The sequence below is a fragment of the Anabrus simplex genome, chromosome 2 (assembly GCF_040414725.1).
Source record: "Anabrus simplex isolate iqAnaSimp1 chromosome 2, ASM4041472v1, whole genome shotgun sequence".
Lineage (NCBI taxonomy): Eukaryota > Metazoa > Arthropoda > Insecta > Orthoptera > Tettigoniidae > Anabrus > Anabrus simplex.
In genome coordinates this window covers 612,832,066-612,846,928 of record NC_090266.1, presented here as the reverse complement: position 1 = coordinate 612,846,928, position 14,863 = coordinate 612,832,066, and the positions used below count along the sequence as shown (strand labels likewise).

The window sequence follows — 14,863 nt, the reverse complement described above, 5'->3', positions numbered from 1 at the left end:
AATTAATAACTGGTTCGATAGAAAGCAGTTCGGTTTTAGGAAAGGTTATTCCACTGAAGCTCAACTTGTAGGATTCCAGCAAAATATAGCAGATATCTTGGATTCAGGAGGGCAAATGGACTGTATTGCGATTGATCTGTCTAAAGCATTTGATTGGGTGGATCATGGGAGACTACTGGCAAAAATGAGTGCAGTTGGACTAGACTAAAGAGTGACTGAATGGGTTACTATATTTCTAGAAAATAGATCTCAGAGAATTAGAGTAGGCAAAGCTTTATCTGACCCTGTAATAATTAAGGGATTCCTCAAGGCATTATTATTGGACCTTTATGTTTTCTTATATATAGAAATGATATGAGTAAACAAGTGGAATCAGAGGTAAGGCTTTTTGAGGATGATGTTATTCTGTGTAGGGTAATAAATAAGTTAGAAGATTGTGAGCAACTGCAAAGTGCCCTTGATAATGTTGTGAGATGGACAGCAGGCAATGGTATCTTGATAAACAGGGTTAAAAGTCAGGTTGTGAGTTTCACAGATAGGAAAAGTCCTCTGTTTTAATTACTGTGTTGATGGGGTGATCATTGTAAGTATCTAGGTGTTAATATAAGGAAAGATCTTCATTGGGGTAATCACATAAATGGGATTGTAAATAAAGGGTACAGATCTCTGCACATGGTTTTGAGGGTATTTAGGGGTTGTAGTAAGGATGTAAAGGAGAGAGCATATTTGTCTCTGGTTGAGACCCCAACTAGAGTATGGTTCCAGTGTATGGGACCCTCACCAGGATTACTTGATTCAAGAACTGGAAAAAATCCAAAGAAAAGCAGCTCTATTTATTGTGGGTGATTTCCGACAAAAGAGTAGCGTTACAAAAATGTTGCAAAGTTTGGGCTGGGAAGAACTGAGAGAAAGATGATGAGCTGCTTGACTAAGTGATATGTTCCGAGCTGTCAGCGGAGAGATGGCGTGGAATGACATTAGTCGACAAATAAGTTAGGGTGGTGTCTTTAAAGGTAGGAAAGATCACAATATCAAGATAAAGTTGGAATTCAAGAAGACAAATTGGGGCAAATATTCATTTATAGGAAGGGGAGTTAGGAATAGGAGTAACTTACCAAGGGAGATGTTTAATAAATTTCCAATTTCTTTGAAATCATTTAAGAAAAGACTAGGAAAACAACAGATAGGGAATCTGCCACCTGGGCGACTGCCCTAAATGCAGATCAGTATTGATTGATTGATTGATTGATTGATTGATTGATTTCCTTTGCTGCTTGTCCTATGAACTTGTTGTGGAACATGTGCAGAAATGAGCTGCCTTAAATAATCTGCCTAGTAATATTCCTTCAAGGATCACAGAAATTGTCAAAATTGAATCTAGAGGATGCCCTCTAGAGAATTCCAGCCACCACAGAGGTCGCTGTTCTTACTGTAATAAGAAAAAGAACAGACCTACCGGGTATAGTTGCAAGAAGTGCGATAAATACTTATGTCCTGAACATGCAACTATTGTGTGTTCCAATTGCTTGAAGAATATAGAAAGTGGCTAAAATGTGCTGAGAGATGTTAATTCATTATTGTGTATAATGTATTACATGATTTTTGTTGAGGGTTGGCGACAATTGCATGTGAATGTGTTGTGTTGTGTGTGAACTGCAGAGAAGGGTAGTCGGCTCAAACTACCTGTCCCCAAAGCATAGGAATTAACTATCATCATCATTTTTGCACCCCTCCTGCAAACCTGGATAGGATGTTTATGAATGATTTGCCTCCATTTTGCTCTGTCTTGATATACTTCTTGTCTTCTCTGGTTTCCAGATCATCTTTGATCTGATCCAGCCACTTTTTCCCGTTGGTCTTTTCCCTCTACATTCCTGTTCAGGTGTTATCTTGGTGTTTGGCTCTCATTCTCTTCACGTGTCCAAACCACTTGCCATTGACGGGCTCACCTGTGTCTCTTCCGTGACATCCTCATTCTTAATTTTATCTTTTCTAGTATTCTACACGGCTGATTGCAGAAACTGCATCTCACATGCTTGTAATTTGCTCACTTCTCCTTTGTTAATTATGCGGCACTCCAGGCTGCATGATAGGCAGGAGATATGTTTTAAGCCATAAATTGTATATGGAAATGATAAAAGCAGCAAGACCTGTTGGTCTACAATGGCTGTATAGGCTGTTTGGATCTATTTGGAAATCATAGGTTATAAATCATAGGTTATAAACTTCATGGTTCTGATCCGTATTGAATTGCAAGTACAATGTAATTATTAAATTAATGTAGTAATGGTCCACCTTTCAATACTATAATATGTAATATTCTAAATTACATTAATTAGGGACTAGTTTCGGCCTGGGCTGGCCATCTTCAGCCTTAATGTAAAACACCTAATAACTAAACAAATGTACATGCACACAATTGACATAAAAACAAATGAAAACAAATATATACAAAGTGACATTAAAAACTGGGATGGAATATGAATAAATTTGAAAATGAACTAGGTTTTAACATCTTGAGTATGTTCATCATTGAGAATAAGAGAGCATCTCATTTATTATTTTGATTGAAGATGAAACAACATCTAACAGTTCCCTGTCAGCTAGTGGTTATTTACAGCAGTGTCCAATGGATTACATATAGCTAACACCACACATATAGATTTGATGACAAACTACAGGATCAACATTTACCAGTTCCTATTGAAATGATCAGCAGTATTAGAACTAACAGTTCTGTGTATATAAATTAATACTTAATACTTGAAATTATTCTCAATGATGAACATACTCAAGATGTTAGAACCTAGTTCATTTTCAAATTTATTCATATTCCATCCCAGTTTTTAATGTCACTTTGTATATATTTGTTTTCATTTGTTTTTATGTCAATTGTGTGCATGTACATTTGTTTAGTTATTAGGTGTTTTACATTAAGGCTGAAGATGGCCAGTCCAGGCCAAAACTAGTCCCTAATTAATGTAATTTAGAATATTACATATTATAGTATTGAAAGGTGGACCATTACTACATTAATTTAATAATTACATTGTACTATTTGGAAAGGAAAAATGGTACCAAATGACTGGAGTAAAGGAGTAATAATAGCTATATTTAAGAAGGGGACAGAAGATAAGTGATAATTATCAAGGAATCAGACTCATATCTCAGCTAGCAAAAATATTTGAAGTGGTACTAGAAAAAAGAGTGAGAGGAAAGGTGGAAGGACATTGACAAGAAGAACAATATTGCTTTCAAAATGGAAATCAACACTAGATCCCATCTTCAATATGAGGAAGTTAATGCAATATGAAAGAGATATGGTGATGGCATTCCTTTATTTAGAAAAGGCTTACAATAGTGTACCCAGAACAAAGGTATGGAAAGTAATGCAACAGAAAGGATTTGGAAAACAAATGAAATAATATTTGCAAGCATTCTACAAAAATTGTTGTAGCAGTGTCCAAGTACATGTTGGGAGGACAGAATGGTTTTGGAATGAAGCTGGACTACAGCAAGGAAATTTGCTGTCACCACGATTATTTGTAATATTTATGGACGAAGTTGTGAAGGAGACAAAGGTAAAATATGATGACAAGGAGCTGAAGATAATCCTGTTTGCAGATCAAATTGTTGTATGGGGAGCAAATGAAAAGGAAGTACAAGGGCAACTCAACATACTGTGTGTGATTATTGAAAATTATTGAATGAAAATGAGCGTGAAAAACTTCAAGGCAATGGTGTTAACTAGAGGAGAAAGCTAAGAGAAAGGAATGATGAAAGTAAACGGACAAAACCTTGAAATTGTGGAGAGCTTCAAGTACTTCAGAAGCAAACTGATGTAGGATGCAGGGCTGGTCATGGAGATTACCAAAAGGATTCAGCAGAGAAATGCATTCTATCAGAGTGTGAGAAACTAGGTGTGTACCTGGACATTGTACTTCCCATCAACCTCCTTTAGCTTTAATGGGTCAGCGTATTTAGTGGGGTTGCCTGTAGCCTGGTTAGCTTCATCTCCTTTCATGCCCTCAACAGTCAAGGCACATATGTCTCTTCGTTAAGTTCCAGTATTTGCATTAACACTTTTCCTCATGATAATCATCGTACTTCTGTATGTAGCAGGAGTGTTGTGTCTTCTGGCCCCACTTCCCGACACGGAACGGGAAACAGCTGCAAATTGAGGGGCCATGATTTGACAAGGTTCATTATATTTACAACTTCTTCCAGTACAACTTTCAGAGAAACCGTCAGAGATATAGCAACAATGGCTTTGTGGTGAATAAGACAATGATCGCATTGCATGTTAGGATTAAGTTTGCATGCTTAGGCTACTGATCCTTTCGCTCGGCCTGTCTGTACAAACACTAAAAATGCCAGGCTAAGTGGCTCAGACGGTTCAGGCACTGGTTCGATCCTGGCCCAGTCCGGTCATATTTGAAGGTGCTCAAATACGCCAGCCTCATGTTGGTAGATTTACTGGCACACAAAAGAACTCCTGTGAGACTAAATTCCGTAATAGTAGTTGGTGGGATGTAAAGACAATAACTATTATTATTATTATTATTATTATTACAATCCTTCCATTTGAATTCATTTTGGAGCACATATTTATTAGTCAAACAAAATATATCTTCACCCCTGGCTTGCTCTGGAAGATCTTTATGAAAAAAAGTCGCAATTACTGTACATCTCCAACGATGTACTAAATATAGGCAAGAAACTGTGCATGACCGCTGTTATCGGTGGATTCATTGATCTGAAGTGAGAATTTCTGACTGCTGTTGATTTTCTCATTTATAATATCTTTAATATCGCAGGACATGTCAATAACTCGGCGATTGATTGTCACCAGTCAGAAGAATTTTTGCATTTTCACTAGTAGCTTCTGAACCCTGGACTATTTCCACTGTTTCTTTACAAGTAGACATTAATAACATTTCAGCTATTGTATGTGGTTTTTTGGCCTCTACAATAAGTGCTTCTTGTACTTTTTTTTCTTAAACATGAATTGTTGTAGTCATGAACACACTTTTCTTTTATTTTGTTCCAACTGCTGATGCATATAATTATATAATTATCTAATATTGTTTCAGTTTGCTGGGAACCATAGCAGCATTGCTGAGTTTCTCACCATAAACGATACACTTGGGGATTGGCTATGTTTTATCACCACAACAAAAATACCAATAAGAGGTTTTTTTTTTTACTTGTTGACGGAACACTCCATGCAAGGAATTTGTCAACTTGAAAAAATATGAAATAATCCAATAACAATAAAGCTGACCAGGAATTACAGTTATTTACTACTTCAGAGCACAGCTATAATAGAACTGAAATAATTGCAATCATTGATTATATACTCTTCAAAGGGAAACCTAACAATGGGTCAGTGTATCGGTATAGAAAGAAAGTAATAAAGTTGAAGAACAAACAAATTGGTGGGGGTGGGGGGACAAGTACTAAAACAACATAATAAGGTAATAAAGGACAGGTAAAATGTTGCTAATTCCAGCAGTTTGGGAAAAACTTGTACACAGAACATGTAGCAAGGATAACAAAGAAGCCGTATAGCACAGAAGTAGAGGTGAGAAATAGAAAGATACTGAAAATAAATATTATGATATAACAACTGTGAACATATAATTTACATTTAATTCCCTAGAATACATAAAAATTTGGAACATATAATAAAGAATAAACAAAAATCATCTTATTTCATCAGTGCTGAGGCAAAGAATGAAATACAAGCATATGAAACTCAGCAACTACGATAAAAAAAAAATTTAAAACTACAGTTAATGACCGATGCACACCTTTCAACTTGTAACGGCTCACTGGTTGCGGAACACTGGGTTATGCTGCTGCCTTGAAGAAATGTCCACCATATTTTGAGTGTAATAATAAGGCTGTATGTTTACTACTCCTTCTTCTTCATTTCCAGCTCTCTTCTGGGTCGGGTTAGGAATCGAGGACCTTCATCGTTGCCTTTCTCTCCACCACTCTTTTCCTACTTCAGTATTTCATCTATCTTTCCTACTCCCTATACTCTCCTCTACTGTATCTATCCAACTCTTTCGAGGCCTTCATGTGGGTTTCTTTGTAAATACTTTCTTTCAAACTCAGTCTTCTCCCATTCACATCATGTGCTCAAACCATTTCAGCTTGCTTGTTTCTATCCTGTCCTGTAGTTTACTTGCAGCTGCACTGTCTGCTAGCATGGTAGTTACTTAATGGGGAATTTTGAGTGAAATGAACATTTTGTTTTCAGTGTAAAACATGGTACAAAATTTTTGTTTCAGGTGATGTTTATAAGAAGTGGTGAATAATGGAAGCTCAAAAGGTAAATGAATATTTAATTTCTATAATTTGCAAGGTACTTAAAGTCACCAAGTGTAAAAGGAGAGTAAGTGAAATAATCATTGATGTCTTTATGGTATCTGGAAAACTACAGTTTTCATATTAGTGGTGTATTTCCATTGAATTGAATTTAGGAGGTAAAACTTGCGTATGGACTCCACAGCATTAATTATAAGCTCACTGGACAAAAATTAAGTCAACCCTGGAGAAATCCTTACAAGCATCATCTAATACCATTCAACTCTGCCTCTGGACTTGATAACCACCTGGATTTGGTTAGGAAGTGAGTCCACAATGTTGTACAGTTATGTTGCATCCAGGTTAAGCCACTCACTGAGGATTCGATTGTGTAGTTCCACCAAATTGCGGGGATGCTGATGTTGGCATTTTACACGTTGTTACAACATGTCCCACAGATTTTCAATGGGGTTCAAGTCAGGTGATTTTGCAGGCCAATCAAGATGTAATAGGGTAGGTGAGTGTTCAAAAAACCAGTCACATATGTGTCCAGCCCGAGAACTTTGCTCTTGTCATCGTGAAAAATTGGGGTATCAGTAGCATACTCATCATGCAGATGTTGACTGAAAGGCAAAAATGTGATTCATCAGACCACATTATGTTCTGCCAGTCAGTTCCTGTCCACGCTCGATGATTTCTAGCCCGTTGAAGACGCGCAGCTTTACGTGCCTGTGTGAGCAATGGTCTCTTGCGAGGTGACAGACTCCAAATATTCATTTCATGCAGTTCCCGTCGCAATGTTCTCTTGCTAATAGTTTGGGATGGACCTTCATTCACTGACTGCAGCAATTTCTGTCGGGTTTGGAAGCGATTATGATTCACAAGCTGTGAAATGCCTCTGCGGTACCTCTCAGTCAGGATATTTTTCAGACTACAATTCTGATGTCATGTTTCATGGCCACGTGTAGTACACCACTGATTATAGACACATTGAACAGTTCGCTGCGAAACTTCAACAAATCCAGCAACTTCACGCCAAACACGATTGCCCATTTTTGCCACTCTGTCACATCCTTACATGTACCCATGTTGACGTACACTGTCCACTTGAAAAGTCAATGTCTCACTGATTGCTTAATGATCCATCTGTGCGTGCCCACTAGGGTGACTAATTTTTTGTCGGGTGAGCTTATTCTTCTGCTTTTCTCACACCTTAGTGAGGTTGCACAAGTAGATTTGGTCCCGTTTTATGGTCGGATGCCCTTCCTGATGCCAATCCTATACGGAGGAATGTATTCACTATTGCTGGTTTTCTGTGATCTTTGTATTGTAACGTGTTGTGTGTGTATGAAGAGGAGAGTTGCTTAAATTTTGTTATTGCAAAAAGTCAGCAATACCAGTCTTACCTCATATTACTTGTAGGAAAGGGAAGTGTCCAGCCGAGGCTGAGGACCCATCAATCTGTCCCTAGAAATATATTTACTTTTATGATTTAACATCATACATTGTGCAATATTTTCTATACCTCTTGTATCAGCTACAACTCTTATTGGTTGAAGTTTGTATATAATATGGCATCACTCCTCTGTAGTGTAACGGTTAGCACTATTATGTGCCGTCCTCGACGGCCCGGGTTCAGTTCCCAGTATTGCCAGAAATTTAAGAATGGCAGGAGGGCTGGTATGTGGTTGAAATGGTACATGCAGCTCACCTCCATTGGGGGTGTGCCTGAAAAGAGCTGCACTACCTCAGGATGAGGACACGAGTTTACTTTACTTACTCCTAAATGAAGTCCAACTCCTTATTCTGTAACCAAACCTGTGGAGAAAAATTAATACACACACGCGTAAACAAAATATGATTCCTACTTCGCTGGGGTTATGTGCTGTAAAGAAATCAATGTTTATATATATAAGATAATATACCCGATGCTGTTTTGGCATGGTTGGCGACGGTTGGTAGGATGTAACTAAGCTCCTAGCAACAAAAGAGAATCGTGCTGCAATGGAGCAGCTAGCAACTCTCCTGCTGAGCCCATGGGCAAGTTCTACCCTCAACACTTTCAACACTATGATCACACAGGATACGGGCACACTGCTTTCCTGGTTGTGAACGGCATCTGTATACCATACGGGGATGATTTTCACGCGTGTTTATAGGCAGCTGCATGTATCTCATACGGTTCCCTTCCCTTGCTTGGAGGTAGTAGTTTATCTATTGTCCACTATAAGGCAACAGTTATCGGGAATTTCAAACTGAAATAATAGAAAGGGTAGTTTCTCCTTGCAATGATCTCTACGGAAGCACTTGATGTGTCGGGTGCTGAGCGGTTCAGATCTGTCGTGCTGTCAACTGTGTTACTGTACAAACATGTCCTCACCCCAGTTCAGTGATAGTGGGATATTTTATCGGGAGACGGGGGTTCACAAATAGATGACAGTGATGAAGACTCTGCCTATGAACCAGATAACATATCAAGTGATAGTTCGGGCAAGATTTGTACTTGTTTCATTTGGAATGCAAGTTTTTAGCTCCATAATTTTACTCCGAATACAAACTCTAGAGATACTTCACCTCTCCACAAATGTGGGCTTATTTTTTTGTTTAGACGAAGAGACGCAGGCTGATGATTCACCTGTACCACGAAAAGAAAGTAGATGGTGCAAGGTTGGACTGTGCACAGCCCATTGTTTTCAGAGCTACTATTCCAAAACAAACTATTCATAAATTAGTACGTTTTGTATTTAGTACTGAGTAGGTCAGTTACGTGAATAAGAGTCCATCTATCATTTAATTGTTCTGGCCTACAACAGAATGCCCGAATATCAAAAAACATAGGTACTTCCTTTTTTTTTAAATCTTTTAAATTATTTTACCGAAGATCAACATACAACACAAACCTTACTTGTCTTGGACATTGATACTCCCATCATTCGGTATACATTCATCCTGTTCGAATACAATGCCCAAATATTTTAATATCAACTTGCTTACAAATCTTCTGTTATCTTTAATAACATTTCATTTCATAACTCGTCTATTGATTTGCATGCAAGTATGCTGTAAAAAGAATACTAATTTGCATTTGGAAATATAATTTATTGCTGGATTAGCAGTATTTTGCCCACAGTTATTTTGGCTATGAATTATTCCACCCTAAGCTTATTTTTGCCTACAATTTCCTTTTGCCTACTATCATTTTGTCCACCTATTTTGTCTGTAGTGCAATTTTGTACATAATGGATTTTGCCCTTGTTTGCAATGAATTACTGATATAAAAGACTGAACATGTTCTGAACTGTGAAAGAGTTTGTTTTGGAGTACTTTCTGTCTCAAGTTATTGAAAAAATAACTTTGAATTCTTCCCTAGAATAAGGCATGCTGAAAGAGACTTTTGATAAAATGTAAGACAGAAATTATGTTTAAATGTTAGTTCACCCTGGATGGTCTTTCCTACGAGGAAGTGCGCCGTAAGTTTAATTCTCTGAATGCACCAGCCAAGACACTAGGCGTCAGCATGATAGCACAGTCTCTCCCAGGTTTGTCATTTACAACTGGAACACCTTCCCAGAAGATCGCTGCACACAAGACTGCAGTTGCTCCTGTGAGCAACGCTGGAAGAGAAAGAGCTCGAAGGCGGGTTCATCCCGGCCTTCGACCACCAACAAGTCTGTGCCGGCTAAGATACCTACGCCAGCACAGCAGGGGAAGAATACATCGTCTCCTTTTCTCATGAGGTCGGCGAAAGCCGCACCTAAGCCGGCGGAGGCAGCATCGTCGACCAGGGCTAGGAAATCACCTCCCAGCCTATCTAAACAAGAATCGACGGCGGGAAAGAAGAGCGTCCTTACAAGGCGTTCTTCCCCTTCTCCTGCGGGTGGGGTCTCTCGCCCTCCACACGGAGGGTCTGAATCTGCACCAGTGGGCTTTCCTCCTGGAAAGCCTGCGCGCTCCCCTTGTAGGAAGAAGCCCCGCCCCGGACTATGTCGAAGAAATTCAAGGCATGCATCACCTCATCTGGTGACATGCACATGGAGCATTTATCTCCATCTTCGGATGGAGATGTGAGTGTAGGTTAGGTAGCATTATGCTGCTTCTAACCTAAACCTAGGAAGTCCACACCCACACTATGGCACTGTTGCCATGGAATTGTAACGGTTATGATAGGCATCTTGCTGAGCTGCACCAGCTCATTAGCGAGTATTCGGCGAGTATAGTCTGTATTCAGGAAACAGATTTCAGACTAGGTCCATCATACGGTTTTGAGAAATTTTCGACTGTACTCGACAGAACGACATTATGCTGACCGGGCTTCCGGTGGTGTTGGCATTTTTGTTCGTTCTGATACCTACAGTGAAGAGATTCCACTAAAAAACCCACTCGAGGCTGTAGCAGTTCGCGTTCCGCTGCCTGTCATAGCAACAGTGTGTAATGTTTATTTTCCACCAGACCAGCCTCTTGACATAAATGATGTCACTAATCTTATAGATCAGCGTCCCACTCCCTTCCTCTTATTGGGCGGCTTTAACGCCCATCACCCTATGTTGGGCTCTGAAGCACCTTACCCCAGGGGAAGGGAGTTGGAAACATTGCTGACAGAGCTGGATTTATATAGTGTATTTTGAATACAGGTGAACCAATGCATTTCAGTGTATGTTATGGCACATACTTTCGCATAGACTTAAGTCTATGCAGCCGAACGTTGGCTCCGCTGTGTCGGTGGAATACACACGATGATCTCTGTGACAGTGACCATTTTCCTATTCTTCTTACTTTGTTAAAACAAAAATCCGTCGAGGCTCCTCGTCAATGGATTCTTAAACATGCTGATTTGCCAAAGTTCACATCCCTAGCTGTCTTTAACGATGAGACAAGGCGGACCGTAGACGGCGAAATAACTTACATAACACAAGTTATCCTTGCTGCTGCTGAGGAGTCCATTCCCTCCTTCCCAGGGACTCCTCGCCGAAAACTCGTTCCTTGGTGAAACGAAGACATTGCAGCAGCTATCAAAGAATGCCGTCATGCTCATAAATGTTATCGTAGGCAGCCTACTGTGGCCAACTTGGTAACATTTAAAGAACTCTGCGCTAAGGCGTGAGGTTTTATTCGCCAAATTAAGAAAGCTTCGTGGGAGAGATATGTGTCGTCTATGACGTCACATACTCCCTCATCTCAAGTGTGGACTAAGCTTCGACGTATTTCGGGTATCCAAGGATCATCTTCTGTACCGGGAATTTCCATTGCAGGCAGTATGGTCACTGAAGCACTCTCGAGTGCTAACCATCTTGCAAGTCATTTCGCGGACGTGTCTGGCTCCGGGAATTAACATCGTGATTTCCTCACTCTGAAACGGGAGGCAGAACGTCATCACCTTAGTTTTGCCACTCAAGCTTCAGAGGACTATAACGTGCCCTTTACGGAGTGGGAACTCCGCAGCGCCTTGGCGCTTTGCAAGGACACGTCTCCTGGTCCAGTGTCCATAACTAGATGTTGAAACACCTTAGTGGGGATAGTCTATTATATCTCCTTCGAGTGTTCAACCGGCTCTGGATAGATGGTGAGTTTCCATCTCAGTGGCGAAAGGGCATAGTTATTCCTGTCCTCATGCCTGACAAAAATCCTAAATATGCAGGAAGCTGTAGACCTATTTGTCTCATTAACTGTTTGTGCAAGCTATTTAAGAGGATGGTAAATCGCCAGCTTGTATGGTGTCTGGAGAAACAAGGACTTTTGTCCGAGTACCAATGTGGTTTTCGAGCCGCTTGCTCAACCACTGACCACCTGGTATGCCTGGAGAGTTCTGTCCAGGATGCATTTCTCCGCAAACAGCATTTGGTAGATGTTTTCTTCGACTTAGAAAAGGCCTATGGCACCACATGGCGATACTTATCCTTTCAGTCCCTATGGAGATTTCGAGGTAACTTGCCGGCATTTATTGAGAATTTTTTGTCCCTTCGTTTATTCCCTCTCCAAGTTGGGAGGGCATATTCGCAATACCACATTCAAGAAAATGGAGTCCCACAGGGATCGGTTCTTAGTGTCACTCTTTGATTGCCATGAACGGTATTGTTGCTGCTGCTGGTTCAGCAGTAATACCGTCGCTATACAGGGTGAAGCGAAATTCGCGCACTCGGGCGTCGCAGCGCGACTCCTTACATGCCAGTAATAAAAAATGTCTCTCACAAAAGTTCGTCCTGCGAGTATATCCGGGAGAAAAAGGGCGTTTAAGAGTGGCAATCTGGCAACACTGTAACCACATGTAGGGTAACTACCTCTGTCAGCACATATTAGTCGTGTGGTACAATTGGTGCAGTGGATAGAGTTTTGGGTTAGCATGCGGGAGGTTGAGGGGTCGATCTTGGTTTGAGGCGTATGTTTTTTTATTTCGTAAATGTAGTCCAGGTGGTATGGTAACTGACATCTTAATCGTCAACAGCGATTGCAGTGGGTCCTCTAGAAACTACTTGCACTTACATACTACGATCCTAGAAAGGCACGAACATTCGTTTTCATTGGTCAGCTTTGAAAGACGCCCTTTCCACGTCGTGGGTGTGAATGTATTCGCACCATTTACTAGGTGCGTTACAACGTGTTCAGCGTTATTAAATTTTGTAAATGTAGGATACATGTGACCTAAGAAACGGTGTCTTACTATTACAGTATGTAATGTCCGATGGAAATTAGCAAATAAAAAAGTGCGCCTCAACCTAGTATCGAACCCTCGAACTCCTGCATGCCAACCCAAAACTCTATCCACTGCACCAACTGCACATCACGACTAGTATGTGCTGACAGAGATAGTTACCCTACATGTGGTTACAGTGTTGCCAGATTGCCACTCTTCAACGTTCTTTTTCTTCTGTTGGATATACTCGCAGGACGAACTTTTGTGAGAGACTTTTTTTATTGCTGGCATGTGAGGAGTCGTGCTGCGATGCCCGAGTGCGCAAATTTCCCTTCACCCTGCATACGGATGATTTTGCTCTGCATTATAGCTCGCATAATATGGCAGTCGCAGAACGGCAATTACAGCAAGCTATTAGGGGAGTGGAACGGTGGACTTTAGAACATGGCTTTCAGTTTTCAAGCGAGAAGACCACTGTAGTCCACTTTTCCCGGAAGCGCACTCTTCATGCAGATCCTGAGCTTTTCTTAGAGAATCTTTTCTTCCTGTAGTTAACACTTACCAACTTCTTGGATTCCTTTTCGATAGCAAATTATCGTGAGAGCCACATGTGCGGCAGTTGAAATTGCATTGCACCAAGAAGTTGAATATCTTGAAGTTTCTTAGCAGCACTAATTGCAAATTTGCGACAGATGACACTTCACCCAAGCTGTCCTTGAGTATTTCACAATGGAAACCGTCCGCTGTACGATGCTCATCCTCGAGCAACGCTGCTGGTTGGAATACGCTTGGATAGCAGTTACAGAATGTTCGATGTACATTTGGTTCCCTGCCTTGTCAGACAACTAAGTGGGGTACCTCCATGGATAATACGATGACCTGAACTAATCCTGGATCTGTACACTGGGCGGAAGAAAAGCACGGACTCTTCAGTTTATCGGAGGCTCTTCCTGTCTGTTGTTGGCCGGTATCCAAGTTCCGTTTACACGGATGGTTCAAGGACAGAAACGAAGGTGGGCTGTGCGTTTGTTATCGACAATGATAGGTTTCTTTTTGCTCTCCCGGAAACCTGTAGTGTGTACACAGCAGAGCTCTATGCTATCTGTGAAGCTCTGCGGTACGCACTGTCCGATGAGTGCCTACACTTTCTTCTGTGTACCGACTCCTTGAGCTCACTACAGTCTATTGATACCTGTTTCCCTCGGCACCCTCTGGTGCAGCAGATCCAGGACCTGCTGGCCGGGTGTTCAGATGCCAGCACCAAAATCATGTTCATGTGGCTCCCAGGCCACATAGGTGTAGAGGGAAACAAGTTAGCAGATAAGGCTGCCAAGGAGGCAGTTACACTGCCCCCCTTGCCTTACAAGGTTCCAGCAAGTGAACTTCCTTTCAGGCTTCTCGGAGGGAAGCAACGGTATTATGTCGTCTTCGGATCGGCGACGGTATACTAACGCACTCCTATTTACTGAAGGGAGAACCCCTCCTGTGTGTACTTGCTGCGATCATCTTACCGTGGTACACATCCTTACGGAGTGCTCGGACCTCGTCGATCTGCGCTGTAGCCTTAACCTCCCGAGTACAATCTCCCTCATCCTGCGAGATGACGAGCAGTCAGCAGACCTCGTCATCCGTTTTATGAGGGATAGTGGTCTTTTTATTGTGTATAATGATGTCCTTTGTCCTAGTGTATTTGTGTTAACTGCGCTTTTATCTTTGTGTTAACTGTGCTTTTATCCCATTGACTTTATTTTAGTTCGTGTTTGCGTATTTTAATGTGTTATTTTAACTTCTAACTTGAATTATATATATATATATCTGTACTTCCAGGCAATGCCTTATTCCTTTGTCACCTGTATTTTCTATTATTTTATTAGAAAATAAGTCATTGCGAATTAGATCCACTGATTGTTTTCATCTCCT

General features: G+C 40.8%; 1 protein-coding gene across 1 annotated transcript in view; it reads left to right on the top strand.

The window, feature by feature from the left end:
* The window catches only part of LOC136864261 (potential E3 ubiquitin-protein ligase ariadne-2), a 238,468-nt gene that overhangs the window by 41,769 nt on the left and 181,836 nt on the right, over positions 1–14,863 (top strand). Inside the window, exon 2 of the mRNA XM_067141011.2 lies at positions 6,300–6,340. Coding sequence (XP_066997112.1) covers positions 6,326–6,340 — 15 coding nt within the window. The 5' untranslated portion in view covers positions 6,300–6,325. The remainder of the gene's footprint in view (positions 1–6,299; positions 6,341–14,863) is intronic.